This window comes from Pseudonaja textilis, chromosome 1, assembly GCF_049901715.1.
Source record: "Pseudonaja textilis isolate UNSWEBS1 chromosome 1, rPseTex1.2, whole genome shotgun sequence".
In the NCBI taxonomy this organism is placed as follows: Eukaryota; Metazoa; Chordata; class Lepidosauria; order Squamata; family Elapidae; genus Pseudonaja; species Pseudonaja textilis.
Genome location: NC_141990.1, coordinates 123,355,539 through 123,383,230, shown reverse-complemented (window position 1 = coordinate 123,383,230; position 27,692 = coordinate 123,355,539). Strand labels below are relative to the sequence as shown.

Genomic DNA, 27,692 nt, shown 5'->3' with positions numbered 1-27,692 from the left:
GGGCATATTTCCATACTGCCAAAGCAGTAAGGATTTCTGGCCATTTAAGGTAATAAAAACCAACATACTGCCCCCCACCCCAATAAAATACAAACACAACACCCTAAATAAACTAGATCAGTGATGAAAAGAACATAAAAATATGAATAACAATAAAAAGCGCCTGCCCCATCCAACAGCAATGTCTTAGGTTCTGTGCGTAACAAATCCACACAATACTTGGATCAATCAGAAGTAAGGTTTATTAGAAAGCAAAGAGTGGTGAGACTTTTCTGGTAACATTAACAGAAGCCCACCCTGAGTTACAGATCTCAGCATATTTTATACATACTTCTCACCTGCTGCAGGTCCTTCCTAGCCGGACCCAGTTGATAGGCCTGGTTCAGTCACATGCTTTCCGACCACGTATTATCTACTATTAGCCCTAAATATATAAAGTTAGTTAAGCCCTTATTATCACCCGAATTTGCTAAGCAATTGACCCCCCTCATATCTCATCCCTTGGCATTCTCTTATCTTTTTTTCTGTACAATTCTGTACTTGGTATGTATCTCCAGTCAAAAGCTGGTATGTCCAGGGGTCACAATTTGGTCAACATGGCTGTGCTTTAGCTATGTAATATTGTGGCTATACTTGAAAATACTAACTCTAGGCAAGTAAATAAAGAATATAATAAACCACAAACTCTACGTTAGCCTACGTTATGGCGAATCATAACCTATTATATTGTATTTATTTATTACCTTGTTGGGTCAAACTTAGTTACCTCTTTATGCTTTTATTCTGATAATAACTTGAGACCATCCCCTTCAGCTCTGAGTCTCCAAACCATGACTATTGCATTATTAGTATAATAATGTATTCCAGATAAAATTTATTCTCATTTATCCCTGTTATTCTCAATGAAATTACTGCTGCTTATGTTTGGCTGTGACTTTGCTATTTTTGAGCCAGGTTATGAGGAATTTCCATTAATTTTATTCCTATATATAAATCTGCATTAAGAAATATGATTGATTTATTTAAAATTTAGATTGATATGGCTGCCCAACTCAACATTGACTCTAGGTGGCATGCAATTATAACCAGTATAATACCTACAATATAGACAAAATAAATACAACATACACCTGAATGAGGCAAACACTGCAGATCAACTGGGCACACTGCCAAGCTATCCCAGAACTTTGGAAGTAAGGGGGCGGGAATCCAGTTTTTAAAATACCGTATAAAGATTTGCAGAGTTGGGACAGTCTGAACTCTTGGTGAGATGTTACTCTAGAATAGAAGTCTCCAAACTTGGCAACTTTAAGGCCATGCTGACTGAGGGGATTCTGGGAGTTGAAATCCACAAGTCTTAAAGTTGCCAAGTATGGACATCCCTGCTCTAGAAAGAAAGTGCTGCAACAGAAAATATGCTCTCCTTGGGCCCAGCTGATGACTTTCTTTAACATGGAGCATGCATGTCTTGTTGTATTTTATGGGGCAAGCAGAAATTATGCAAAAATGGTGATCTCTCAGATAGCCATGCCATGAAAGGTTTTGTAGATAATAACTGACATCTGGAATTGCACCCAGAAGCTCACTGGTAACCATTACAGCTAGACTATCAGGGGTATTCTGAGGTGGACTTCTTATTCTGCTATGTTCTGAACCAGCTGTAGTTCTTGAGTGTCCTTCAAGGGCAACATTGCAATAATTTATATGTGGGGTTACCAGGTATGAGTGACTATGAGAATGGACTTCTGACCCAGGAAGAAGCACAATTTGGACACCAGAGGGTTCTTTGTGAAGGTTCTCATGGCCAAGTTGCCACGTGCTCACTCAACATGAGCCAGGATTACATTGTTCCGGTTCTGAATGGAAAAGTGCCACCCCATTTAGAAACAAAACTGAAAATTCACTGACATTAAAAGAATCATGCAATCATAGCTACCCAATCTCATCATGGTAAATTTGTCTTTCCAGGTTGGAACAATGTCCAGGGTTGAGATATGATCTCAGTCATCTTATTTGCATGACCAGGGATTATAATGTTTAGTTGAGAACCATTAACATACTGATGGTACCTGATCCCATATCAACAGATGACTTTGCTGAAGGGTTTCATTTAGAAGTTAAGTAGAAGATTTGAGAGCGTTAAGTCCTGAGGTATCTCACTACCTGGTGGCTTCAAGTTACATTTCTTGACATCTGTCAACATTTGGAACTGACTACAGAGAAAGAAAAAACATTCCAGCACCAGCACTCCTAAACTCCATGGATGGTCTAGAAGAATACCATGATTAGTATATTGAAACTGCTGAGATATAAGAAAAAACAGGAGGATTGCACCATCCTTGCCCCAGCTCTACCAGAGCTCACCAACAAGTGTGATTAATGCTAATTCCCTACTATGCTTTGACATGAAATCCAATTGAAATGAGTCCAGGTAATTCAATTCTTCCAGGCTGTCTGGAACTGTAATCTGACCACATTCTTCATATTTTCTGGATAAAAATTATCTAGAACCATGGAATCCAATGATGGCTTCTTGAGGGCAAGTGAGGACACCATTGTTCTGATCGAGTTTCGTCAAACGGAATTAATATCAAACTTGTTTTAAAAGCAAAATCTCTTTTATTGCAACACTGGGAATTACGGGCATTCCCACTCAGAACTAATTATAAACAGTTCCCCAAGATAAGCACACTCCTTTCAGTGCTGTGGAATGTTGCCAAAAACAGAAGTATAACAGAAATCAACCGAAGTACCAGAAAAAATTAACCAGAGTACATAGAGCTTCAAAGAAGGCTCAGAATCTATCGAACTACTTTGCTTCCTGCAAAGCTTTGGTCATTGAGGTCTGGCTTTTACCCCTTATGGGAGGGACAATCACCTCCCAGCCTTATCCCCAAGTCACCCTTTCTGTTTGAGCTGCTCTTGCCTTCTAGCAGCTCTGCGCGCACACGCACTGGGAACAGATTCCCCTGGGTCCTCTGCTTTGCTGCTGCCAGACTTTGAAAGCTCCAAAAGTCGCACCCTACTTCCAGATGGTCCTGGCCCCATCCCTGCATCAGATGCAGGACTCTTATCCAAGTCCTTTCCAAACTCCCTGACTAGTTCCCTTTCTTCCTCACTGTCCAATTGTGCTGCTGTCTGCACCACTGCCAGTGAACCACAACAACCATTGCATCCTTCAAGCCAACTGAAACAATCCTCTTCTCAAGGATAAATTTACTATTGCATGGATTTAACCACATGCCACCTCTTAGCAGATCAGGAGGGACATCATTTAAATAAGCAGGTGACTAGATAGCATGTCCTGTCCATTCCCCCAAGAGACACAGAGCCAAGCATTTCCCACATAACCAAACAGATCTATGCCTTGATCACATCAACAGGATCTTAGCACCTCAGTGGATCTGAGCAATTTTATCCATTAGATACCTAGAGTCGTCTTCATAACAACCTGCAGATAGTCTTGTGATTACTTCCCAGCAGGGAATGGGTCACCTTAGACAGGATTGATGGGTGGTTATGTGTGGATAACAACATTTTGCTATTCTTATTCCCATGATGTAATCCATAATATGGCCTCTTACCAATGCTTGATTGGTCTGTTCCTTTCTTCAACACTGCTCTAGAAGTTTCTCTTGCCTTTTATCTCCTGCAAATACATCTCCTGAGCTGTACTTTACAGCCAGATTTTTCTCCCAAACAACAGCAACTAGGCATGTAGATTACAGCTTGATCGTCAATATGTGTATATTTGTGAGTGAGAAAATAAAAGTTTACATGAGTCCAAAATGCTGGAAAAACAGACGAGGCAAGACATTGATAAATATTAGTTATAAATGCAGGAGAAATCAATTCAGCAGTTCTTAGAAGCATCTTTAAAAAAACAACACCAAGGAATGTAAAAGAGACTTAGAAGGTTTAAGGTTAAGATCAGATTTGTTGGCTAGGATCCCTGTGAAATCTATTATAAAGGTTCAAAACTCAAGCAGCCAGGATGGGATGAAGCAAGAGCGCTGATAGATTGGAAAACAGCCTCTCACATCTAGACCTCACAAAACTTCAGGATCAGAAATCACAAACAGAAGTATTGCAATTGGAGCCTAGCTTTCAAATGAGTGAAAATAAAACTGGCTTGACTATCGAAGAAGGGTGACATCGATGTCAGTGTCTTGCATGAAGGGTCTTCAGGATCCTAAAGTGCATGTTATTTCTTTTCAGTTTCTGTTGTCTTTCAGGGAAAAGCTTCTTGCTTAGATCTAAAGGGGCACTGTATCCTAGCGGTTAAGATAGTGGACTTGTCGACCGGAAGGTCGGCAGTTCGAGATCCAAGCACTGCATGATGGGGTGAGCTCCTGTTCTTGGCCCAGCTCCTACCAACTTAGCAATCAAAAGCATGCAAATGTGAATAGTTAAATAGGTACCACCTCAGTAGGATGGTAACTACATTCCATGTACCTCATGTATAGTCATGGCAGCCACATGACCACAGAAGCATCTTTGGACAGTGTTGGCTCCCTTGGCTAGAAAATAATGAGCACCGCCCCCTAGAGTCAGACATGACTGGACAGGGGAAACCTTTACCTTTTCTTGTTTAGACACTTTCACAATGAAAGGAAAAATAATGTCCTTTTTTCAATCAATGTTAACTATTGCTGGAAGCAGGGGCAAAACTGTTTCTTTCTGCACGTAAGGAGACACAGTTCCAAAAACTCTAATCTGCTGCCTGCACAAATACACCATCTGGCATTTTCCTGATAACACCATCAATAAGTCCTCAGATAGCCATTCATAATGAGGATGTTAGAAGTAAATTGTACTGGCCTTTAGTTTTCAATTTGCCAAGTGCTTTTTTTTTTTTTAATGTTATGCCATTATTATGCTATATATGGCTATTTTGGTTGCCTTTTAATGTTCTTGACATTTCCATTTGCAGACCACTCATCCAATTGTACCTATTCCTGAAAATGAAGCACTCAGTTCTAAAGAGGTAAGTCACTTTCCAGTTCTGAAAGCATGCAGTGTTATGAATGAATATTAGTTTGGGTGTACTTTTATTGGTGCGATAGCTAAAGGAAGCAGGCTCGGCCTGGCGAGCCAGTATAAGCCAATAAAGGTTTTTTTTTTTTTTTTTGCTAATCCATCATTTTGTAAAAAAAATATAATTATCTGCTTGCATCATATGCATAATGTACATTTGTTTTTCTTTGTTGATCAAAACCTCAAGGGACTATTTAGACCAGAGGTGTCCACCCTTGGAAACATTAAGACTTGTGGACTTCAACTCCCAGAATTCCCATGGCTGGGTGGGGAATTCTGGGAGTTGAAGTCCACAAGCCTTAAAGTTGCCAAGGTTGGACACCCCTGATTTAGATTTTGTTTGGTGCAGGACTGTTTATTACATTCTTCTTTCAATCTATGGTACTCCTCTGAACTTTTCATCGAATTTGTATCATAATTCCAACAAAAACAAACATACTCTGTGGATGTGATATAAGCAAATCAGACACTTTTCTTGACTGCTCCTCAAAACCATGATCAAGAAGTCACTTGGATATGCTCACACAGTACCCATTTGACATATGATTTCTTTTCAGCTTTCCTCGGTCAGAAGAAAAGACAAACCATCCTACCAAGAAGACTTACGTGAAGGAAATTTTCTAGACACTGAAAGTCCACACCAAAGAGCTCACTCTCCACTCATCAGAAACTCAAGAAATAATTTTGCAAAACTCAGCTAAAGTATATGCATAAAGATCTGACATCTCTATATGCCACGTAGCTACTACTTCTTGTGGCCCTGAGATAGTTCTTAGGCTCTGGAATCACTGTGCCTTAAATACCAGCTGCTCGGATGAAAGCATCTCCATATTTGTGAGTCTTCAAAATGCACCCAACTGGCAATTTGGTAACAACACACGTGGGACAATGTGGCTTGATCCAACAATAGATGTTAATAATAATATTGTTTTGAATTTCTAATAATGCTTGGGATCTTTTGGAGGCCTCCTCAAAAGAAAGAAGGTGCTACAAACTGTCATTTGGCTTTTTAACATTTTACTTTTTTAAAAAAATACCAAGGTAATGTTACATATTTCTTGAACATTATACATATTTCATGTTTTAAATGCTGTAAGCCCAGTAAAATAGGTATAATGTGGAAGGTGCGAAAAGAGATGTCAGGGAAGACATTAGTACTCCTAGGCATTACACTGCTGAACCTGAACTCTATAACAGTTCACAACTGGATTATAAACACTGAGTTCAGCCTTCACTAAAAAAAGACTGTCCCATTATAAAACTGCTACACACGTCATGCTTAGCACTGGTTTGCTTTAATTGCAGTTTGGCTAATTTGCAAGAAACGATTAGAATCAGTTGCTGGATGAGCAAATTATTCTTGTGTCAAATTCCTGTCTTATTTTCTCTTCTTTTTAGCTGTTTTTGCCTTACAGCCTAATCCTAAACACCTTTCATTTGAGGTTTTCTTGGTGCTCTCTGAGCTTGGCTGTTTTCTGCAGATGTTTATTACCCAAACAAGGTAGCATCATCAGTGATAGTAAGGATAGTATTCCTTACAAGCACTGATGATGTTACCTGCTTCAGTACTGTTCAAACTTTGAATGGTTACTAAACAAATGGTTGCAAGTGGACAACTACCTTCATTTTCTACTTTAATTTAATCACTAGTTTTATTTTAGTTACATTCAAACTGTTTAGCATATTACTCAGCAGCTTAAAAAAATATTTCATGCAGGCATGTTACCATGTATTAATACTGAATTTTCACAGTCATTAGATCTAAAATGGAATCCCACAAAAGGCCTATGTGTGTTTTGAGACATCAAGATGTTTTCCTTTGTGCATTTTTTTTAAAAAAATGAACTATTACAAATTCAAAACACTCAATTCTGTATTCAAAAGAGCAGTTCTACATTCACAGCAGTGTCCCTCATTTTGGACATATTTAGAGGGCGTTGAACTTTAAAGCTGCTCCTGACCTTGACTACAATGTCCTCCCATTGGATGATTCTCAGTTTCTAGTTCAGGAAAATGATACAGGAAGTCCTTGACTTACAACAATTCATTTAATTCATCTTTCATCATTCAATTCATCTTTCAGTTCAAAGATACAATAGCATTAAAAAAAAAGTGATATATGATTAGTTTTCACACTTATGACCATCGTAGCCTCCCCGTGATCATGTGATCAAAATTCAGATGCTTCGCATTTGACTCATATTTATGACGGTTGCAGTGTCCCGGGGTCATGTGATCCTGACAAACAAAGTGAACGGAGAAGCCAGGTTCACTTAACAACACTTTGACTAATTTAACAACTACAGTGATTCACTTAACACCTGTGGTGAGAAAGGTCATAAAATGGAATAAAACTCACTTAACAATTGTCTTGCTTAGCAACAGAAATTTTGGGCTCAATTTTGACAGTAAGTTGAGAACCACTTGTAGTCAGTTCCTTTCCTTCTTGAGGGAAGGTTTTATTGGAGATATAAACATCTCTCTCTCTCTTGATGGGTATATACGTAGACACATACATGCATGTTCATGCATATGGATGCATACACACAAATACATGTGCATAGGCATAGGCAAGAGTAATTTGAGTGAACATATGCAAAGTCAAACCATCAAAAGGTACTTACATTGAATTTATTATGTAGGTATGAGAACCAGGATTAAAATAAGAATAGTTTTCTTGCAGCCCTGTTTGTCCCTAATGTCTTCCAGATAAATGAAGAACAGAGGTTCAATAACATAGCAATTGAAGATCTCGCCTTGCTCAGACAACATGGCCCTGACCTGCCAATTTTCACACTGTCCTTTTCTTAATACCCCATTCCTCTCACATTCCAGCCACTGGACAAACATGGCAGATAGGTTGACTTATTTATTTATTTTAGAAGAAGGGCAAAGTAGGCAATTCAGAGAAAGAAAAATAGTACCATAGCTTTAAAAAGCCAACAGTAAGGACAAAAGCAGAATGGCTGTTCTTAAAGGGAAGCCAGGAAAAAAATATATACAAGGAAGTGGCTTTGGATCCCGTGAAGGTTGAATACAGGGCTGACATCATCTATTCCTATCATCCAAAAATGGTTGCTGGCCTCTGTTGGTGGTGGGATGACCTGAAGGTAAAGATAAGTGGTTTCAAGTTCAAGATGGTTCTACGTTGACCAAAAAGAGCCCATTTTGAATAAAGTTGGCTCTTTCCAATTTCACACAGGTTTGAATTCAAAATGGTTTGTGCACCACGACTGTCCAGCCTAAAAGATGAATTTTATAATTACGGTACTTCACTGTAGGAAACAGATCTGCCTGTAGTCTGTTTTTTAACATTCAATCAGCAGGGTAGAAAGGTGAACCGGATTCTGGATTGCAACATCCTGACACTGAAAATAAAGAATGGCATGATTGGTAAAAACATGTATAATAATATTGAGAGGGTACACAGAAAACTGGATTCGTTTTTCCAATAGGCCTGGCAAACCAACTGTAACTGATTTTAAAAAAAAAACCTCTGAATTAAAAAAGGGAAGATAAAATCTATGGGTGAAACAGCCTGATTATATTACAAATAAAAAATCTGAATGAGTAGGATAATCCAGCTAAGAATGCATGGCTGTTCTACACATTAGTTAGTCTATGCTAGCTTATTTTAGAGAAAATATGTAGCTCTTCCACAGTAGAAACCAAGCAAAAGAATCATTTGCCAGAGTAGCAAAATAATGAAGGATAAAAGATAAAACCCAAAGAAAAAAAATCATTGGGATTGGACATTAAAAATAAAACCAACAATAAAACTAATCTGGATAGAAGACAGATAAAAGTGGCCAAAGGGAGTTATTTTTATTTATTTATGAAATTTATTTGCCAACCATGAAAGTGACTCTGACTAGCTTATATCTAGGTATGTTCCTGGGATCTTTTTTTATGAGGGAAAAATTCTTTTGGTCATCCTGACTCAAGCTCTGGAAGGATACGGAGATGATTCTCTCCCTTAAATTTTAGAGAGCTGACGGGAGAATAACATAGGAAATGTTCCTTTTTGTAAGAATAAATCCAAACCAGATTTTAAGGCAACCTGAAGTACTATTTTGGACTGTGCTCTGAACTGGTAGCAACATTATCTACATACATTGTAAAATGGGTTAGGATGAAGCTATAAAGTTGCTTATACAGATAATCCTCAATTTATGATCACAATTGAGCCCAAAATTTATTTTGCTAAATGAGAAATTTGTTAAGTGAGTTTTGCCCCATTTTACAACTTTTCTTGCCACATTTGTTAAGTGAATAACTGCAGTTCTTAAATTAGTAACATGGCTGTTAAGTGAATCTAGTTTCCCCATTGACTTTGCTTATCAAAAGATCGTCACTCTGGGACACTGCAACCGTCATAAATGTGAGTCAGTTGTCAAGCATCCAAATGTAAACCATGTGACCACAGGGAAGCTGCAACAGTTATAAATTTGAAAAATGGTCATAAGTCACTTTTGTCAGTGCTGTTGTAACTTGAATGGTCACTAAATGAACTGTTGTAAGTCGAGGATTACCTGTAGATTGTAATATTTTACCAACACGCCATTCAAATGATCATCTGAAATTTGGTATGTTTCTGTGTAATGAATTTGGTTGCTGTGCCTTTTGAAATGGACATTTCAGATGAATGGCACGGATCACAAACTCAGCCATCTTGAATACTGTGGGGTTTTCCTCTGAATAAATGAGGTGGGAAAGAATAATGTCACCGGAACAAGCATCTGTTCTGTTCAGAAATCATATCATTTCTGAGTTCAAACTACTTTCAAATGTATTAGGTAGTTAGATCTACGTTCAAATGTTAGTTTAGTGCCATAATTTTTTTTTCTGATCATGAAAATGTTATATAAAGTATTTACAAAAACTGTTTGTACATAATATTTGAACTGCAAATATTTAAATTGTTGTAGTCGGAGATTTGCTTTTTGTACATAAGATATTCCTTCTTTGGGGTTGACATGAATGTGTATCTATTTTTCTTTTTTAAACATAATGTATGATATGCAGAGACTTATCAGTCTGGCACAACACTGGCACACAACCCATGCTGAAGTAAGCAGAAGTGTTTCAACTTAACATTGCTTCTCTGGGTATACTAAAAATAAACTATTTTAGCACATGGCAAGCAGGCTCAAAAATATGGCAGCCCCAAAGAGATGTGGATTGACTGAGGAAAATATTTATTCCGTATCCCAAACTGTTGACTGAGCATTTAATGTCTGTAGTGGAGAAAAATCACTTGTTTGGAAAAATCACGTAATGCTTTCAAAAGAAATAAAATGAAACTATATATTGTACAAAATGTTATGTCTATTGATTACTGGCTAGAAAGATGGGCCAGCAATTCTCCTATTTGAACTTTGGTATCCAGAAGTTATCATTGCTGTAAGTCAGTCTCAGGTTGTGTGCCCAGTGTTTTCTAAGAGTATTCAGAAATGTCCACCATTTTCTTCTTTCTTGCAAGGACTGTTTTTCCTGGTAGAATCCAAAAACTCATTCCTGTGTTTCATAAGCTTAGTAATTTAGGACCTTTTCCAAAGTCTCATTCAGGCATTCTCCTAAATACTTCAGGAAGAATCAAGTGGTGACACAATTGTGGGAGAAGATGCAATGTTTTGCTTTATTATTAAACATAATCATTCTTGGATCTAGGCCATTAATTTTAAAATGTGGTCTTGAAATTTTTTCTTGTTTAAATACTCAGGGGCAGTGTTTACTCATGCATCAATATGAAGAGCTCCTCTTCGAATCCTTAAGCACCCAAATGAATTCTTTGCTCTTGTTATTTTTGAATGAGGCTGGGAGTATGCCGTCGCAATAAATAAAATAAAGAAAGTGATCTACAGCAAGCATTTTCTCTTTCTTCTATGTCTCCTCATCTATACTTTTCTGATAAAAGTGTAAAATACATATTTTCTTTTTGAAAAAGTTTTTTATTTTAATTATTTACAATAATTCCATCTTTCATTTCAATGTGTGTTGACTGGGTGCATATATCTTGTGCTTACAATCATAATTAATACTTTTCTTACTGTAAAATACAGATTTTATGTAAGCCTGGAAATGGGGAAGAAAAGGAGAATCAGAATGATTAAAGAGGAGAAACTATGCACCTCAGAATCAGTGGTGAGATTCAAAAGAGTTTACTACCAATTCTTTGGGCATGGCTTGGTGGGCGTGGCAGGGGAAGGATACTGTAAAATCTCCAGTCAGCAGTGATATTTGCCGGTTTTCCTAACTATTCAAAATTTCCGCTATCAGTTCTCCAGAACTGGTCAGAACCTGCTGAATACCATCTCTGCTCAGAGTTAAAATTAGCACGTATGAAGATGTTTCATTTTTAAGGGAAAAAGGGTAAAAAGCCAAGTGCATGCAGGAGGAAGGAGAGGGATATGATCTGTAAAATGAAACGTGATCTAAAAGAAGTTGATTTTCTTTTACAATTGACACTTATAAGGTCTGTCTACATTTGCACTTAAGTGCAATCCATACTAGCTCAGCAATCCTTTCTTTCCTGCTGTGTTAAATATGAGGTTGATTTCATATGATCCCCAGTCCATGCCTCAATTAATTATCTTCAGCAATAGCTCTTTGAAATGCAGCTAGTGAGGTAGGTACAGGGTTCCCCAGACTAGTGAGATCTGTTATGTCAACAAAGCCTACTTCCCATACAGAGGTGGTATTTAGCAGGTTCTGACCAGTTATAAAGAACCAGTAGTGGAAATTTGGAGTGGTTCAGAGAACCAGCAAATACCCCCTCTGACTGGAGATTTTACAGTATCTTTCCCCTGCTACACCCACCAAGCCATGCCCACAGAACCAGTAGTAAAAAAAATTTGAATCCCACTACTGTTCCCACGACTGGGAACACTTCTTTCATTAAAACTCCTAAGGCAATCTATTTGGACTGTGAGAAAATCAGATTCTTTCAAACTGAACTTTCTTCTAATATCTGCCAGGTTTTCCGCCATTTGCTGGTTGGAGAAAGACCTAAGTCAACCCAAATAACAGCTGATTGTGCTGAGAGGACTACATAATGAAGCAGATGTATCTAGTTCTGCGTCTTTGTGGTACAACTTTCCCACCTGATGCGCCAGGCCACTTTGGTTAGTTTGCATTTTCACCCAGGGTTAATTTCTTCAGCAGAAGTGTAGGGGTCCCTGTTCAGGTTCCTTCCTCCCGACCTTTGAATACGCTTGTGCAAAACACAGAAAAACACCACCTTTACAGAACACCACCTTTACAGAAAATCAAAGGAAGTACAATATTGTACACGTTTTCCAAGGGATGTTTGTTTTTTCTTATATTTTTTAAAGGTTTTGGCTTTGTTTTCATTATTGCCAACCAGATGCCTCTCACTGGTGGGAACATAATTGAATTTCCATCAATGATCACAAGACCCACAAAAGCCCATACAAGGGCAAATGACCCTTCAAATAATCATTTAAATAACAGTGTGGGTATTTTTCTCCTTTATTTATTAAAAGAACAAAAATTGTATATAAAACAATAGAAAAAATACAGAAAAGAAAAATAAAGTGGGGAAGAAAGATATCAGTTACCAATATGAATATATACCACAAAATGGCTGCCATGATGCTACAAGTAAGATAACAACTACTTACCAGAAGTTGAATAGGATGTTTTTCACCTCTGCTACTGGACTTTGGCAAGGAAATCCCTAACACTCTCTCCTCTCCTTGTAAGCACAACCTTTCAAACTGACTTTGTAAGTGAAGTACTGTACCTCCAAGCCTTGACTTAATTTTCATAATTTCCTATACTATAAGCTATGATGTCATATGTAGAGATAAAGCTCAAGAAACACTGATAGTAAGGATTTGCTCAATTGTTTTGTTCCAAATGATCTTAAAAAGATTCCGTCATTTTCAGAGACAGCTTGCATTTGTCATCCCCTCCTTTTTTTTAACCTTGCAAATAATACATTTTATAGCATCTCTGACTAATGGTTAAAGAACAAATGTTTTCCCCAGGAATGTTCCTGTGGCAGATGGCTGGCTGAATCTGTGTGGCTTTTTTTTTTAGGAGTTTTGACATCAATGTAGACATAGATAAACACTTCAGACAGTCCCTCTCTGAGTTTCACAACATCTGATGCAGCCATCCTGACAGCAATTTGCTGTTATACTCCACAATGTGGGCCAGGGCCTGGAGTTTAGCTTTATGTTGCTTTGCAATCATGATTTGCACAGAAGAACTATTTGCCCCCAGAAATAATACCCTACACAAGGACTGTCCTCCAGATTGTTCCGGAAGGAAGAGAGTCAGAAGAATTCCACCCAGAAGAATCTACTGCTGGCTGAGAGGCTGTTGCCCAGGCAGAGATGACAACTGCATCTTTCAATACAATGCCAGAAATGCCACATGCTACTGTGATGAATTTTGTGCTTCAGAGCCTCCCGATTCCATCGACTGCTGCCCAGACTTCTGGCTAGTCTGCCACAAGCATACTCCAGAGCATATAAGACCTCAGGTACAGCAATGGGGTAAGTGTTATGTTCAAACTTCTAGTTTTACCAGACAAAAGTTGATGTCCTTCTGGAATGTGACTGACTGAATGCTGTAAAAAGTTTCAGAGTCTTGGAGATGAGCCTTGGAACAGCTTGTCTTCAGAAGTTATGAGTGCTCCATCACTGGAGATTTTCAAGAAGAGACTGGACAGCCATTTGTCTGAAATGGTATAAGGTCTCCTACTTGAGCAAGGCTGGGATTAGAAGACTTCCAAGGTCCCTTCCACTCTGTTATTCTGTGATGAATACTCTTAAGAGCTTGCAAAAGATAATGGTAAATGTGCAGAAGGAAGGAAGGGGGAGAGGAAGTTATACTCGGGTGGGATTCAAATTTTTTAACAACTGGTTCTGTGGGCGTGGCTTAGGTGGTAGGCGTGGTTTGGTGGTCATGTGACAGGGTGGACATGGCTTGGTGGTCATGTTATTGGCTGAGTGTGGCCAACTCAATATCACTCACATCAAGGCACGCATCTCCTGACCTGGCTTCTCATGACTGAGGGGATGCTGCAACAGTTGTAAGTGTGAAAAATGGTCATAAGTCACTTTTTTCAGGTAACTTTGAATGGTCACTCCACACAAGCAAAGTACCAGCAAAGGAGCGGAAAACAACTCCAGAGGCGTTCCAGAGACAGAAAGTCTAGTCCTGGCCACAATGTAATAAGGGTTAACAGAGAGGCAGTTTCTGTAAGCAACACCAGAATGTTTCCTTCCTGCCTTCCTTACAGGATTAGGCCAGTAATTTCTTCTAACAGCCGGTTCTCTGAACTGCTTAGAATGTTAACCGGTTCTAGAGTATAGATGCCAACCTGTAGAACCCCACCCCTGGTTATACTGTAGTTTCCCGCATTTGTCTTATTAGAAAATGCATCAGTCGCTCCTCTTTTTATAAAAGCAGTATTGGGAAAATGGAAGATGATAAACTGAATTATTAGTACAAGTTAATAGAGTGTTTAAAATTCAGTATCACTGTGCATTGCTGTTTCATCTGCCATTACCATATTCTTTAAGCTTTTATTTCAGTTCTTTTAATAAGTTCAGCTCATTTTGGAAGGTGGGTCTTTCTCACTTTTATCAAAACTTAAAATGTGCCTAACAAGAGCTTAAAAAGAGCTATCCCTCTGAGATGGCAGTTCTATCTTCTCAGCGCCACAAGTGACTGAAGGCTATATGCAGCCAGACAACTGTTCCCAAAATGGAGATCAACAGATGGAATGACGTTGCTCCTATTTATGTCCTATTTAAAGGTTAAACTGGCCTTTTCCACTATCTTGTTTTTAACTTAAAAACTAAATATTGCTAAATATTTCCTGTTGGTTTCAAGAGGATTCTTTTGGCATTATGTCAGCTGTTTTGAAATCTAAATAGATGACAAGATAAATGAGGATTAGTAACAGTGATATCATCTGACCACATATTACATGTGGCATCTGAAGATTAAAAGGTTGCAATCTGTCAATTCTGACATATTTAAACTGTGTCAGGCCATTGGTCTGATTTTAAAATTTGTTTTTATTTTATTTTAGAAGAGTTTTAATAAAGCCTTTTTTCCCCGGTCTCGATTTACTAGAAGAATTTGAAATCTTTTGCATGAAAATATCTTCTGTCATGGAACCTTTTTCTTTTCTTTTTGTGCCTTTGAGCCAGTGTTTATTCCTGGCAACTATCTGGATAGGCTGTGTGTCTCAGACAGAACTAGAACTCTCAACTTCCCGGTTTCTAACCTGTTGCCTTAACTACTGCATCAAACTGGCTTTTGACGTGGAGCTATAGGTTCTCATTCAAATATTGTCTATGGCTTCCAAGCAAGCCAAGTTGCAATTCTAGAACCTCCTACTAGAAGAAGACTGATCGTGGCTTTCTACCAAAGGAAGGGAGGCAGGTTTCCATGTGAGCCTGCAATCCGAAACCAATTCAAATGAATGGGACATAGCAGGATTTACTTCTAAATAAACTGTACGAAATGTTGGAATAAGGACCACTGTACTATATTAGCATTTTAAGCAAAGTATATTAGTTTTCAGCTACGGATATGAAATACCACAATTTCCTCACAGTTGATTCCACCTTCTATCCTTCCAAGGTCAATAAAATGAGGACCCAGATTGTTGTGGGCAACGGATTGACTCTGTAAACTGCTTAGAGGGGGGGGTGAAGCACTATGAAGCGGCACGTATGTCTAAGTGCTATTGCTATAATTCCATTTGAAGACCATCAGATTGGAAAAATCACCATGAGAATTGAATGAGTTCCTTTCTCCCTGCATGTTAAACATAAAAATTTGGTCAGTATTTTAAAAGCTCTACATATCAGACGTTGCTCATGATAAATGAGGGATTTTTTTTTAATTTGGCTACAACCAGAATCTCATGAAAAGCAAAAGCAAAAGCAAAAAAAAAGGTACTTTCTCTCCACATACATCCACATACAAGCTCTGTAATCCCTACTGAGTACAAATTGCACTTTCCCAAAGCATGATAGCCCAACCTCATCAGCGCAATTTTCTTCAGGCTGGCAATCTGCTATGCAGCTCTCCTTGCCAAGAGAAGCCCAGGTCGGAGAGCATTTAATTACTATTAATTGGGGCTGAAGCTCCCTGGTGTGACATCAAGCCTATCAGAAGATTCCTGTCCAGATCTTTGGTAAGTTTAGTAAGTTCAGTGGAACTTACTTTCTTAAAGAATGTCACGATTCCCGAAGACCCGTAGCAAGGCACAGGCACAAAATAATGACTCTTTTTAAAAAAAAAAAACAAATCTGCTAAAAAAGGAACAATATAAAATTATTAAAGCAAGAAACAAGAACGCGTCTTTAGCAGAGGGCAGGAATTTATTATGGTTTTGATTTTGCAATATCTGCAAATGTTTCCACAGTGGCCAGCAAATGATAGGAATTATATTATTACTAAAGATTCTGGTCCAGCTAAAACAATTCTATTAGAGACTGGGTTCCTTCACACATTTATTTAACACTTATCAGTTTTCAAGCTGTTTTCCCAAGACCTGCTTGAGCCCCTGAGTGCTTACAATTTAAAATGTTAGATAGGAGAAATGAAAGCAGCACGTAGGCAATATAAAGGAAAGCAGTAAACGAGAGCATCAATTTAAGTTTAGTTTCTGATGAACTTACAGCACACTATGCTTTAAGTCTAGAACAGGCATAAGTAATGAGTTGCCCTTCATGTTTGGCACTTCAAATATTGTTAACCAGGGGTAGGCTTCAAAATTTTTAGCAACAGGTTCTCTGCCCAGTTGCTGGGTAGGTGTAGCCATGGTAGGCGTGGCCTAGTCGGCTTCCTGCACCATGGCAGGGGGGTGTTTCCCCCCCTCCCGGGCTCCAGAGGCTTTCCTCGAGCCTCCGGAGGATGAAAATGGCCTCTCTGGGCTCCAGAGGCTCTTTGGAAGCCGGAAATGGATGTATTTCTAGCCCAAAACTTCCCAAAACTGCTGGGAGGCCCATTTTTCACCCTCCCCGAGCCTCTTCTGCAAGCGCCCTGCACTTGCCTGCATCCAAAACAGGCCACTTGTGGACTCCTGGGAGGGACAGGGCGGGGTGGGCGAGGCCAGCCAGGAGTGGGATTTGGGGGTTCTCCAAACTGTGCAGAATCTTAGCTAGGGGCTCTCCCAAACCTCTGCACACTCCCAGCAACCCACCCCTGTTGTTAACACTACCCAGCAGAGCCAACAGGGAACAGATTGTCCAAAGTGTAACCCAAAGAAGGGGAACAAGTTGTTTTTCCTAAACCAGGAAATTCAGCCAATGGTTTTGTATGAAGAACAGAAGTTGAGGCAGGATCTGATGGAACTAAGAGAGAAAATGTCATTTTCCCACTTAGTGACTTCTAGCATTTTCCTAAGTATCACCCAGCCATAAGTGAAGTAATATACAGTAAAACTCATCTAACTGTCAGAAAATTTCTCCTCATTTCTAGGTTGGTTCTTTTCTTGATTAGTTCCCATCCATGGCTTCTTAGCAGGATCACAGAGTTGGAAGTGACCTTGAAGGCCTTCTAGTCCAAACCTCTGCTCAAGCAAGAAACCATATAACATTTCAGAAAAATGGTTGTCCCCACAACTTCTGAAGGCAAGTTGTTCCACTATTAATTGTTAACAGTTCGTGTAAATCATCAGCTGCATCCTATGATCATCAAGTGATATAATTCACGATGGCTGCCTGTAATCTTGCCATTCAAAATGCAAAGAAGGCTCAGAATAAAGAAGATTTGTAAACTGCAGTGAACCTTCCTCTAATAATGTGTCTAATCCAAGTAGTGTTCAGAAATGTTAACTTCGTGCTTTTCTATTCACATCAACTTCGTTTTTTTTAATCTGAAAGAAACCAGACTGATTCCCAAATACTTAGGAAAGTATCAACTTCCTTTCAACTCCAATTAGTTTTCCACATATTCCGCCAACTGAATTCTACATATGAGACTATATGAACCTCTAGGAACTAAGCGGCTTCCTCTGGAGTAACTTGTTCTGCCTTCAGGTGCTTTGGAGAATAGGTTGACCCACTCTTCTTTGTGGCAGTCCCTCAGATAATGGGACACTCGTCCTCGTGATTTTGCGAGATATGGTTGAATAATTCAAAAATGGTGTAAGTTGATAATGGAGAAATAACCACAGTACTATACAAAGGAAGAGGATGCTGAAAGACAACATGAAACTTTCAACTACAGAGCAATGACGGGGCTGGAGGAATGAAAATTTGAGCCAATTAAGTTAAATATAGAAAGAAACCAGAAAGCACCATCATGAATTGAAGGAATCATGATCAGAGTGGCAGGAGAGATGCATGGGAGACTACTGGGGGAGGCACGTGAGCATGTTGGCAACGGGGGGTTCAGTTAATGCATTTATAACATCATTACAGATATGCCACCCCCATGTATCATTATTTTGATATTGTTATTTTGTGCTGAGAATTATGTTGGAGAGATAGGGTGGCTTGGCAGCAGGATACTGGGCAGAGACGAAGGGACTAATATGAAATCTTAGGAGGCGGACCAGATTTTTTTTTTTTTTAGGGGACAGACAAAATGGGCTGTTTGCAAAATGCTAAACCCGGAAGTTTCATGACTTGGCTCCCTCTAAATGGGGAGAACTATAAGATTTTATTTACTTGTATCCTGCCTTCATTATTTTTTTACAAGTAACTGAAGGAGGCAAATATATCCAACACATCTTCCCCCTCCTACACATCAACAACCTTGTGAGGTGGATTGGGCTGGGATAGAGTGAGTAAGTGGCCCAAGGTCACCCAGCTGGGTTTCATGGTTAAGCAGGAGGGAGGCGGGGAGAACCAACTTTTTCTTCTTTCAAGCATAATTCAATCTCACCTTGAACAGTTTTAATCAAATAGAACCACTTGGGCTGGAAAGGAAGGTGATAATCCCCATCTATCTAGGCAATTTCTCTATATCTTTGGGCTCTGAAAAGGATAAAAAAAAAACCAATTGCCTACTTTATGTCTAGCTGCTAAATACTGGAGTCCAGATTGTGCTAATAATTATATTTTGTGAGCCACGACGAACAGATTACATTGTTGCATCCACCATTAAACAAGAAGTAAATAAGTTTTAGGCCCTGTTTGCAAATATCTTCAAGGCTTTATTTTTTTTTCCATTCAAATGTGTCTGATTCTTGGAGACTGTCTGGACAAGTCTTTGCCATTTTCTTAACAAGGTTTTTCAGAAGTGGTTTGCCACTGCCTGCTTCTTAGGGCTGGGAAGGAGTGAATGGCCAGACAGGTCATCCAGCTGGCTTTGCGCTTATGGTGGGACTAGAACTCAAGGTCTCCCAGCCTCTAGCCTGGTGCCCTAACCACTACATCAAACTGACTTTTTAAAAGAAGCATAAAGCATAAAATTAAAGAAGGGAAGTAGAAGTTATTTAAAAAAAAAACCTGTACTTCAGGAATGAAATAGAAGCAACATTAATGGAAGTAGAATGACTCTTAAATTCCATTACAAGAGTTACACTAGTGGGCATGCTTCCGAACACCTTTTTCAAATATTCTTTTCCTTTAATTTATCCTTTTTCTGCAAGGATGAACTATTAATTCAGTTCACTGATGCAAAAAATTAAGCCTTCTATTTGACATAACCAAGCGTGGGAGGATCATCTTTGAGGCCAATTGCACACAACAGCCTCACAAGCAATTTTCTAATTATTACCTCCTTTTTCTATGTATTCTGTTGGCAGGTTGCCTCAAAGATGGCCATCATTATGAAGAAGAAGCAACATTTAAAGATAACTGCAACAGTTGGTAATGTCCCTAAGAGAAAGGAATGAAAAATATTCATTGATACAAGTGATTGAAACGCCTATCGTCCTAAATTCACGTTAATTTGAACGAGTGTTTCCCTCATAAAGATAAATGAAAGAGAAAACATTTTTTTCTAAAGGATTGCCAGTCTGCATCAAAACAACCCATAAATTATCTGCAAATATGTTGCTGTACTGCTGGTGGATAAATGTGGATAAACTGGTACTGTAGGAATACATTTACTCAGTTTGAAGGTGGAACTGCCTACCCTGATAAGTATTTACACTGAAAAAAGAAATACGGAGACCCAATATCAGTAGGATGCTGTCAGGCACAAACAACCAGACCCATACACTAAGCTAGCTACTTTATTGTTCTATTGCCTACTTCACGGGAAGCTTCCCAAACTGGCAGTCATCCTGGGAAAGCTCAAAGGCATTCTGGAGGTGTCAGATCTTGCCCCCTTGTGTTTACGTAATGAGTCCAGACTAATTCCCAGTTTGATACCTCCTCCCAACTAGGACAGTTGCACTAGATTTCCTGTCTAGGTCTTATGTTTGTGGCATACAAGAGCCGTGGTGGCACAGTGATTAAAAAGCAATACTGCCGAGCTAACTCACTGCTCCCTCCAGGAGATCGATCCTGACAGGTTCAAGGTTGATTCAGCCTTCCATCCTTCTGAGTTGGGTAAAATGAGGGTAAAATGAGAAGCCAGATTGTTGGCAGCAATATGATGACTCTGTGAAATGGTTAGAGAGGGATATTAAACACTGTGAAGTGGCATATAAGGCTGAGTGCTATTGCTAATGCTATGTGAGCATGAAAATTTCACAAGTAGATCACTTCAGAATCATCTGCTTATGCAGTGTTTGGTTCTTCATAATTTTGTTTTTTTCATTAAAAACTACTCTCTATTCCCTTCCTTTCAGCAAGTGTGTAAACAGTCATTGGAAATGCACAGATGAAACGTGCCTCATTCAGCTCAAATTAATTGAGCAAATCAACAGTGGGACCTATGGGTAAGCATCTTGATTTGTTGTGACTCTGATTCTCCTTTATTTACAGACAGAGTATCAAGTGGGTTGTTGTCGTGATATATTAATTCTTGTGCATGCCTGTGCTACATATGAATCCCAGTGCATACATACACATTTTCTAACATATTTTAAGGTTAGAAATAAATCTACAAAATCAGTTCATCACCAAACAGCAACAAAGCTGAACCATCTGGAGTTCTGGGTTTGCAAATGTTAGATTTTTGCAATTTATGACTTCAAAAAGGAATGATTTTCTGTTTCCACAATTCTTATTTCTTGTTACTTATATTTATGAGATAGGAATCTATATGGTCCTCCTAATGTAATGACAGAATGTGCTACAGGCATATTGCCAAAATTTGCTTTTCCCCACCCTTCTGATCTAATTGATTTCACAGGAGAGGAAAAAAGCATTGACATCAATTGTAAAATTTAGTTTCCTGCTGTGATAACAGCCTCCTTTGATATGTTTATGCACCATCATCCAAAAAAAAATGTTATTCGTATAAAAAATTAGCAGTTCTTTTGGCTTCACTTTCTAATAATACTCTGTCCTTGTGAATTTATAATTGTTAACTGAAAATAATCATCCATACATCTGAAGAAATGAGTTCTATTATTTATTGATATGAAAGATTATACTGCCACCAACTTTTTAAATAAGGTGCCATCAGATCAGGGGCGTCCACAGAGGACTACACTAACTCAAGGTGACAACCACAACTGGTGATCGAAGCTTGTTCCTTTTTTATACATACAGGGGTTTTCCTAGCTAATTGTGGCTGCAATCTTGAGCAGTTTTATCGCATGGCAGACCTGTTTGAGATGATGTACAAAATACGCACTTTTGAGTGAGTCGCTTTAAATTTCAAAAAGGCAACAACAACAACAACAAAACCTCACAACAGCTAGGTTCACACAACACGTCCAACTTTGTGACTAAATTACATCCTTTTTTTGAACACAGTATACTGAATCATGAGCTAACCAAGCAGGCATTCTTTCCAGAGTGTTCTAAGCCAAACACATAAAGGTAGTTCTCCACTTACAATTACAATTGAGGCCAGAATTAGGGACATTAGGTTGTTGCTATCATTAAGCAAGGCACCTGTATAGCTCTCCCCATTGCAATCATTATGTGGAACATGGGGTGCCATAAGGGATGGGGGAAGCCCTGGGTTGCTGAACTAATGGTTGTAAGTTGAGGACTACCCATACCCCAAACATCTCTAATAAAAATTCAAATCAGCCAAGCTCAACTTGCGGTGCAAATGAATGAGGTTGCTTGAATTTTAATTGACTGGCTAAGCAGATCACCTTAACACAACCTCTTGCTACGATGGGGATGGAGGAGAAGGAGATCCAGCACTGCATCTCAGTTTTCCCATTTTTGCCCTTATTATCTGAAGAACATTCACAAGTTGAGTAGCATGCGAAGGGGTGGAATCATTAAGGAATATTTAGAATTTGTTAGGATCAATCGAATTTTGAAACTGTTTTTTAAAGGATTCCTGGATAGTCCCATCCTTCCCCTGGGCCACAAATTTTTTGTTTGTTTAGGTCAGGGCCACCCAAACTTAGCAACTTTAAGACTTGTGGACTTCCACTCCCAGAATTCCTAAGTCAGCATAGCCCGGAATTCTGGGCTATGCTGGCTGAGGAATTCTGGGATGGAAATCCACAAGTCTTAAAGTTGCTAAGTTTGGAGACCTCTGGTTTAGGTCCATGTCAAATCCAAAAACTATCATGAAAAATAAAAATGTAAAATCATAGAACAGATTCATATTACCAACCATCATGTTTCGTAAGTCCCAGAATCCTGAAATAATTGTGTTGATTCCAAGCACACTGATTGTAGGGAGGAAAATAATTATCTTCATTGATATTAGTATCAACTGGTTGCAGGAAATAAAATTTAGAAGAAGATTTATAAATGATAGCACCTTTGAAATATGCAGAATTTAAAACAGCTATGCTTTAAACACCCCTTTATATAGAAATATACATACATACATACATACATACATATCTACATACATTCTATTTCTGAGACAGATGGAAAGCTGATAACTACAGTCAGTTCTGGGGAATGACCTTGAAAGAAGGTTTCAATTATCGCCTTGGCACATTTCACCCATCGGCTGCCCTCCTGGACTTGCAACCTGTCACGGTAGCTCCCTTTTCCTCTCTTTTCCATTCAGAGTACAAACATCGCTTAAGGATCAGGGGTGTCCCAACTGTGGCCCACAGGCAGCAGACAGCCCTAGATAGTTAGTAATGTAGCCCCACAAGATTGCAAACTTTTACCATTATTATGTATTTGTGTACATTAAGTATACCCAGGGGTGGGCTGCTGGGGGTTCGCAGGGGTTCAGGAGAGCCCATAGCTAGGATTCTATGCAGTTTGGAGAACCCCCAAATCCCACCCCTGGTCTGTAATGACAGTTTGTATATGCAGCTTGAAGGGGTAGAGGATGAACAAGGCTTTCTGAGATGGTCCTCTCTGTGGATACTTCAGTGGGACAGCCTTGAGTCCTATAGCGTTGTGCACCCCAATGTTTGACTTCTTTAGGAAAACACAGCAGCTGTTGCAGACTTCCCGGGATTCTTTGTGGCTTCCTATGAATGGCCAGACTGGATTCATGATCCTTTGGACCAAAGAAACTGTGCGGCATCCTGGGCGTTTTCCACTGCAAGTAATGCATGCTCTTTTAGCGGCATTGTTGGAATTGTGATTGAACTGCACCTGCCTTAAACTTACTCTTGACTTCTTGCTAGGTGCATCTGAAAAGACAGCTTGCAATTCCAGTTGATTTTCTGTTTCTTCTTCCTCCTTAGATTGTTTCTTTTGAAAAAGAACAGCAAGAGTACTTCTCCCCTATAACCTTTCAGAGAGAGAAAAAAAATCTAAAATGCTAGCCTCGAACTCAGTAGATTCTTTATGTGCGATAAAAGTATGCAATAAAAGTATGCAATCAGATACAAGAAACAGAAGTTCTTTATAAAGAATATTGTGACTATGGATAAGATCTTATAAAAATTGAATGGAACTAACTTCTTATCTCATCCATATTGATGTAACCCAGTTTTAACAATAGAAATTTTGTTAGATATAGTAAATATATGGCATTTCTTGTAGGGCAACCATATTGGGGCAACATAGATTTTCCTTCTTGATTATCCATTGGCCAAAGGTCTTCTGCTTGAGCAGGGAGCTGGACTAGAAGACCTCCAAGGTCCCTTCCAACTCTGTTATTCTACAATTCTGTAAAAAAATACCTATCAGCTGTTTCTATTTGCCTGTGCAATCCTAAACAATGATAAAAGAATATCCCCAATTTTATGAGAGTCCTTTCAAACGCTCTTGTATCTTCACAGTAATCTACCAAAATTAAGGAATGCTAGCTGGTTCTATGTCTTCCATTTCAATGGTTTATTACTACCTCTCAGGCAGAGAGCTTCATAATTGACATCTGATCCTTTTCCATTGGATAGGTGTGGCTGCAGATAGAATAGCAATTCATTCCCAAGGCCGTTTCACGGACAACCTTTCGCCTCAGAACCTGATATCTTGTGTCATCAAGAATCAGCATGGCTGCAAAGGAGGAAGGATAAGTAACGCTTGGTCTTATATAAAAAAACATGGGTAAGTAAGATTGTTGTTATTATTCCAAGAAGTAAGAAAGAATCAAGTAAAGAAAACAATATTATGATACACATACCATCCATTTTAGAGAGATGAGAAGTTTCAGGATGGATACCAGCTATTTGTCGGGGTTCATTTTCATCCGAAAATAGACAGTGTGACTGGTGTTCACAGAAACAAAATGTATTAACCTATGTTGACAGGCTGAGTGCAAGTTTTAAGACTCCAACTGATTCCTGTTCACCATCAGATGGTGGAATGTGGCCTGGAATCCCAAGGAAGGAGGGGTTGCTTCTCAAAGAGACAGTGGAGTTTGGAATGTCTGGTAGGCAGGAAGAACGCTAAGCTGGCCCTTCCCTAGCAGGTCATAGAGTACAATATTATCTATAGGTATGCAGAAGGTTGTTTTTTTTTTAAACTGGCAGAGTCATAGCTGCTTCTATATAGTGTTTGCCTGCAAATCACAGTGAGCCTCTGTGATTTGTAAACCACGCTTTCTGGTTTGATATGTCATGTGTAGTCAACAAAATGTAGATATGGAATTACCACTAGTTAATTGAGGTATTTGGAATGCATAGATTAACCTAAGCATATATTCATCCTGTAAAAAAACTTACATATTAGGTTTTCTCCAACTGTAACTCATTTCATTACTCTTTTTAAAATATCTTTTTTGAAAGCAGCATAATCCCAGGTTACATTTCTTCGTACACGCACAAATTCAGGTTCATGCTCATTTTTATATTCTATTCCATATCTTATTACTATTTTACATTTTCTGCATAGCTTCTCCCCTCTTTTAATTTTCTCCATTTTATTTTAATTATCTCGTCTCAGTTCAAATCATTGTATTTATATTTTTTGTCTGTCCTGTTTCAATTATCTATTATCTTTTCTCATTAAACAAAATTTCTCCTGTAGTTACTGATTGGAGTATGACGCCTTTATATCTTTTCCCTAAAGTTGTAACATTCAATATAATACATAACTTCCATTCGGATTCTGCTTGGTACATTCTTAAAATACATACTGTATACTTAAAAAAGAAAAAATTATAAATGTATATAATTAAAACAACATTCCATTCCAATTCAATTCTATCATTAATATTAATATTCATTAAAGTCTTAACATCTTTAATATTACTTTTCAATTAAATATCATACTTCTATGGGAACAATTATAAGCTTTCCATAGTTAATTCCCCCCCTTCACTTATATTTTATAAAACATTGACTAATTAAAATGTTCCCGTTCCTTCCTAATTCAATTTTCTCATTTATTTTATTTCACTTATTTTATTCACAAATATTTCACTAAATTACACTAACTATTTTATCCCTCATTTTAATCATACATTGTTTCATATTTTCTAAAATTATTTCTGTTTCTAGTATAACAATACAACCTTATGTACCTTTACAGAATCCCCCTTTCAGTTAGATTTTCACCCATTCTCTAAATAGGTCCTGTTTCTCTATATCTTGCTCCAGTCCTTTGTAACTTATTTTCCTTTCCTTTATCCCTCTCTTCTTCTCTCACCCCCTTTTACCCCCTTGTCTCTCTACCTCTATTTATCTCTTCTATATTCCCCTTTTCTGTTGCTTTCCAGTATTATACTTATTTTTTGAATTATTTTTCTTTTCTTTGGTTGTTTTTTTAAGTCTTAAATTCTCCATTCTCTTCCCCCCCGCTTTCCTTTTTCTTCCCCACATAAAATTGCTTGTTTTAAAGATGGCTTCTTCTTTGTCCCAGTCTTCTTGTTTTGCAGTCTTTTCTTGTTGCTTCTCATAGTTCCAAATCTCCATTTCTAAGAATTGAAAAACGAAGCCAAAAGAACCCTTCCCTTCTTTTGCATCTTCTTTGTACTTTTTAAGTTCCATTTTCAATTCATCCAGAAGTGGTGCCATTGTATAAATTTTTAAACAACCACCTGATTGATTTTAGTCATTCAAATATAATAACCAAGAATCCAAAGACCACCAAATAATCCCAATACACACAAGCTGTTTCTTTTTTGCTCTTTTTTTCTCTTCCTGGGGTTACTATTTAGTTGCAAAGTTTCAGTTAAAATGTATCTTTTAGAAGTCTTGTTGAAGTTTAAATGTAGATTCTTTTTAATTCCAGGCAGTCTCCTCCCTCTTCCAGATCCTGCCCTTATTATTTTTCTCTCCCTTCTTGCTTATGAAAAAGAAAAAAAATTAATGTCCAGAAATCTTTATTATCCCTTTGGCATTTTGTTTTATTTTCAGCTTAATTGCCTATTGATGTCAAAGCAGATTTTTCTGATTTCTTATTTAAGTCTCTTAGTTGTCAGTATAGGGAAGGAGAGAAAAGGAAAAAAAGCCAAACCTTTCCCTTTTCACTTTCCTTCGCTGCTTCCGACTCTTCTTTGGGAGCGATGTTATTTTTTGTAAGTTTAAATTCCAGGGTACCTTACCTTGTTGCTTTTACTATTTAACCTGGTCAGCCAAAACTTTCACTTCTTATCTTCCTCCTGCACATTCTTTTCCGGTCGAGTTCTTCTTTGTGGTGGCCATTTCTGACCACCACTGTAACCACCTTTGGGAAAGGGAGTAATGGCCAGCTGAGGAGGAGAGATGCGGCTCTCCTCCACCCTGCTGGTGGTCTCCCCCCTCTTCACCACCTCTATGGGATGGCTTAAGCCTGAAACCAGCCAGCTCGGGGCGCTCCAGCAGCAAGCCGAGACAGAAACCGCGCACAATCACGGATTTCTGTCTGTCACCAAAGCCCTTCAAACCAGAAGCCCCAACTCATTTCACTACTCTTTATAAATGTTAAGTACCCCCTTTATATTGTCCATGTGAAAGTACATACAATAATATGAGAAAGAAAAATCCAAACAGTAACACAAAAATATGATAGAAAAGATTTCTTGTAGCCCATATTTTAGTTCATCTAAATAGAATGTAGTCCTGCAACACTGACAAAACCTCATCAGTGCTTATAATTAAACATGAAGGGATGATGTGACAGATTATAGATGAAGAAAATTATAGCTGCCATTCAAAAACTTCTGCCTGTTTGTTCCTTGTAGGCTAAATGCTCTACTGTAGCTGTGAATAAAAACAGAATAATATGTAATTATGCAACTATTCACAGTGAATGGACATTAAAATAGAGTTTATGCCAATG

General features: G+C 38.4%; 2 protein-coding genes across 10 annotated transcripts in view; both read left to right on the top strand.

Annotated features, from left to right (window-relative positions):
• MLIP (muscular LMNA interacting protein) overlaps window positions 1-5,979 on the top strand; it is a 75,666-nt gene extending 69,687 nt beyond the window's left edge. For all 9 annotated transcript variants that reach the window (XM_087916171.1, XM_087916162.1, XM_087916157.1 and 6 more), the window contains 2 exons: window positions 4,934-4,987; window positions 5,595-5,979. In XM_087916171.1, coding sequence (XP_087772297.1) covers window positions 4,934-4,987; window positions 5,595-5,738 — 198 coding nt within the window. In that variant the 3' untranslated portion in view covers window positions 5,739-5,979. The remainder of the gene's footprint in view (window positions 1-4,933; window positions 4,988-5,594) is intronic.
• Window positions 5,980-13,210: 7,231 nt separating this feature from the next.
• TINAG (tubulointerstitial nephritis antigen) overlaps window positions 13,211-27,692 on the top strand; it is a 32,594-nt gene continuing 18,112 nt past the window's right edge. The window contains exons 1-6 of the mRNA XM_026726556.2: window positions 13,211-13,562; window positions 19,790-19,853; window positions 20,783-20,872; window positions 22,946-23,060; window positions 23,463-23,586; window positions 24,386-24,536. Coding sequence (XP_026582341.2) covers window positions 13,211-13,562; window positions 19,790-19,853; window positions 20,783-20,872; window positions 22,946-23,060; window positions 23,463-23,586; window positions 24,386-24,536 — 896 coding nt within the window. The remainder of the gene's footprint in view (window positions 13,563-19,789; window positions 19,854-20,782; window positions 20,873-22,945; window positions 23,061-23,462; window positions 23,587-24,385; window positions 24,537-27,692) is intronic.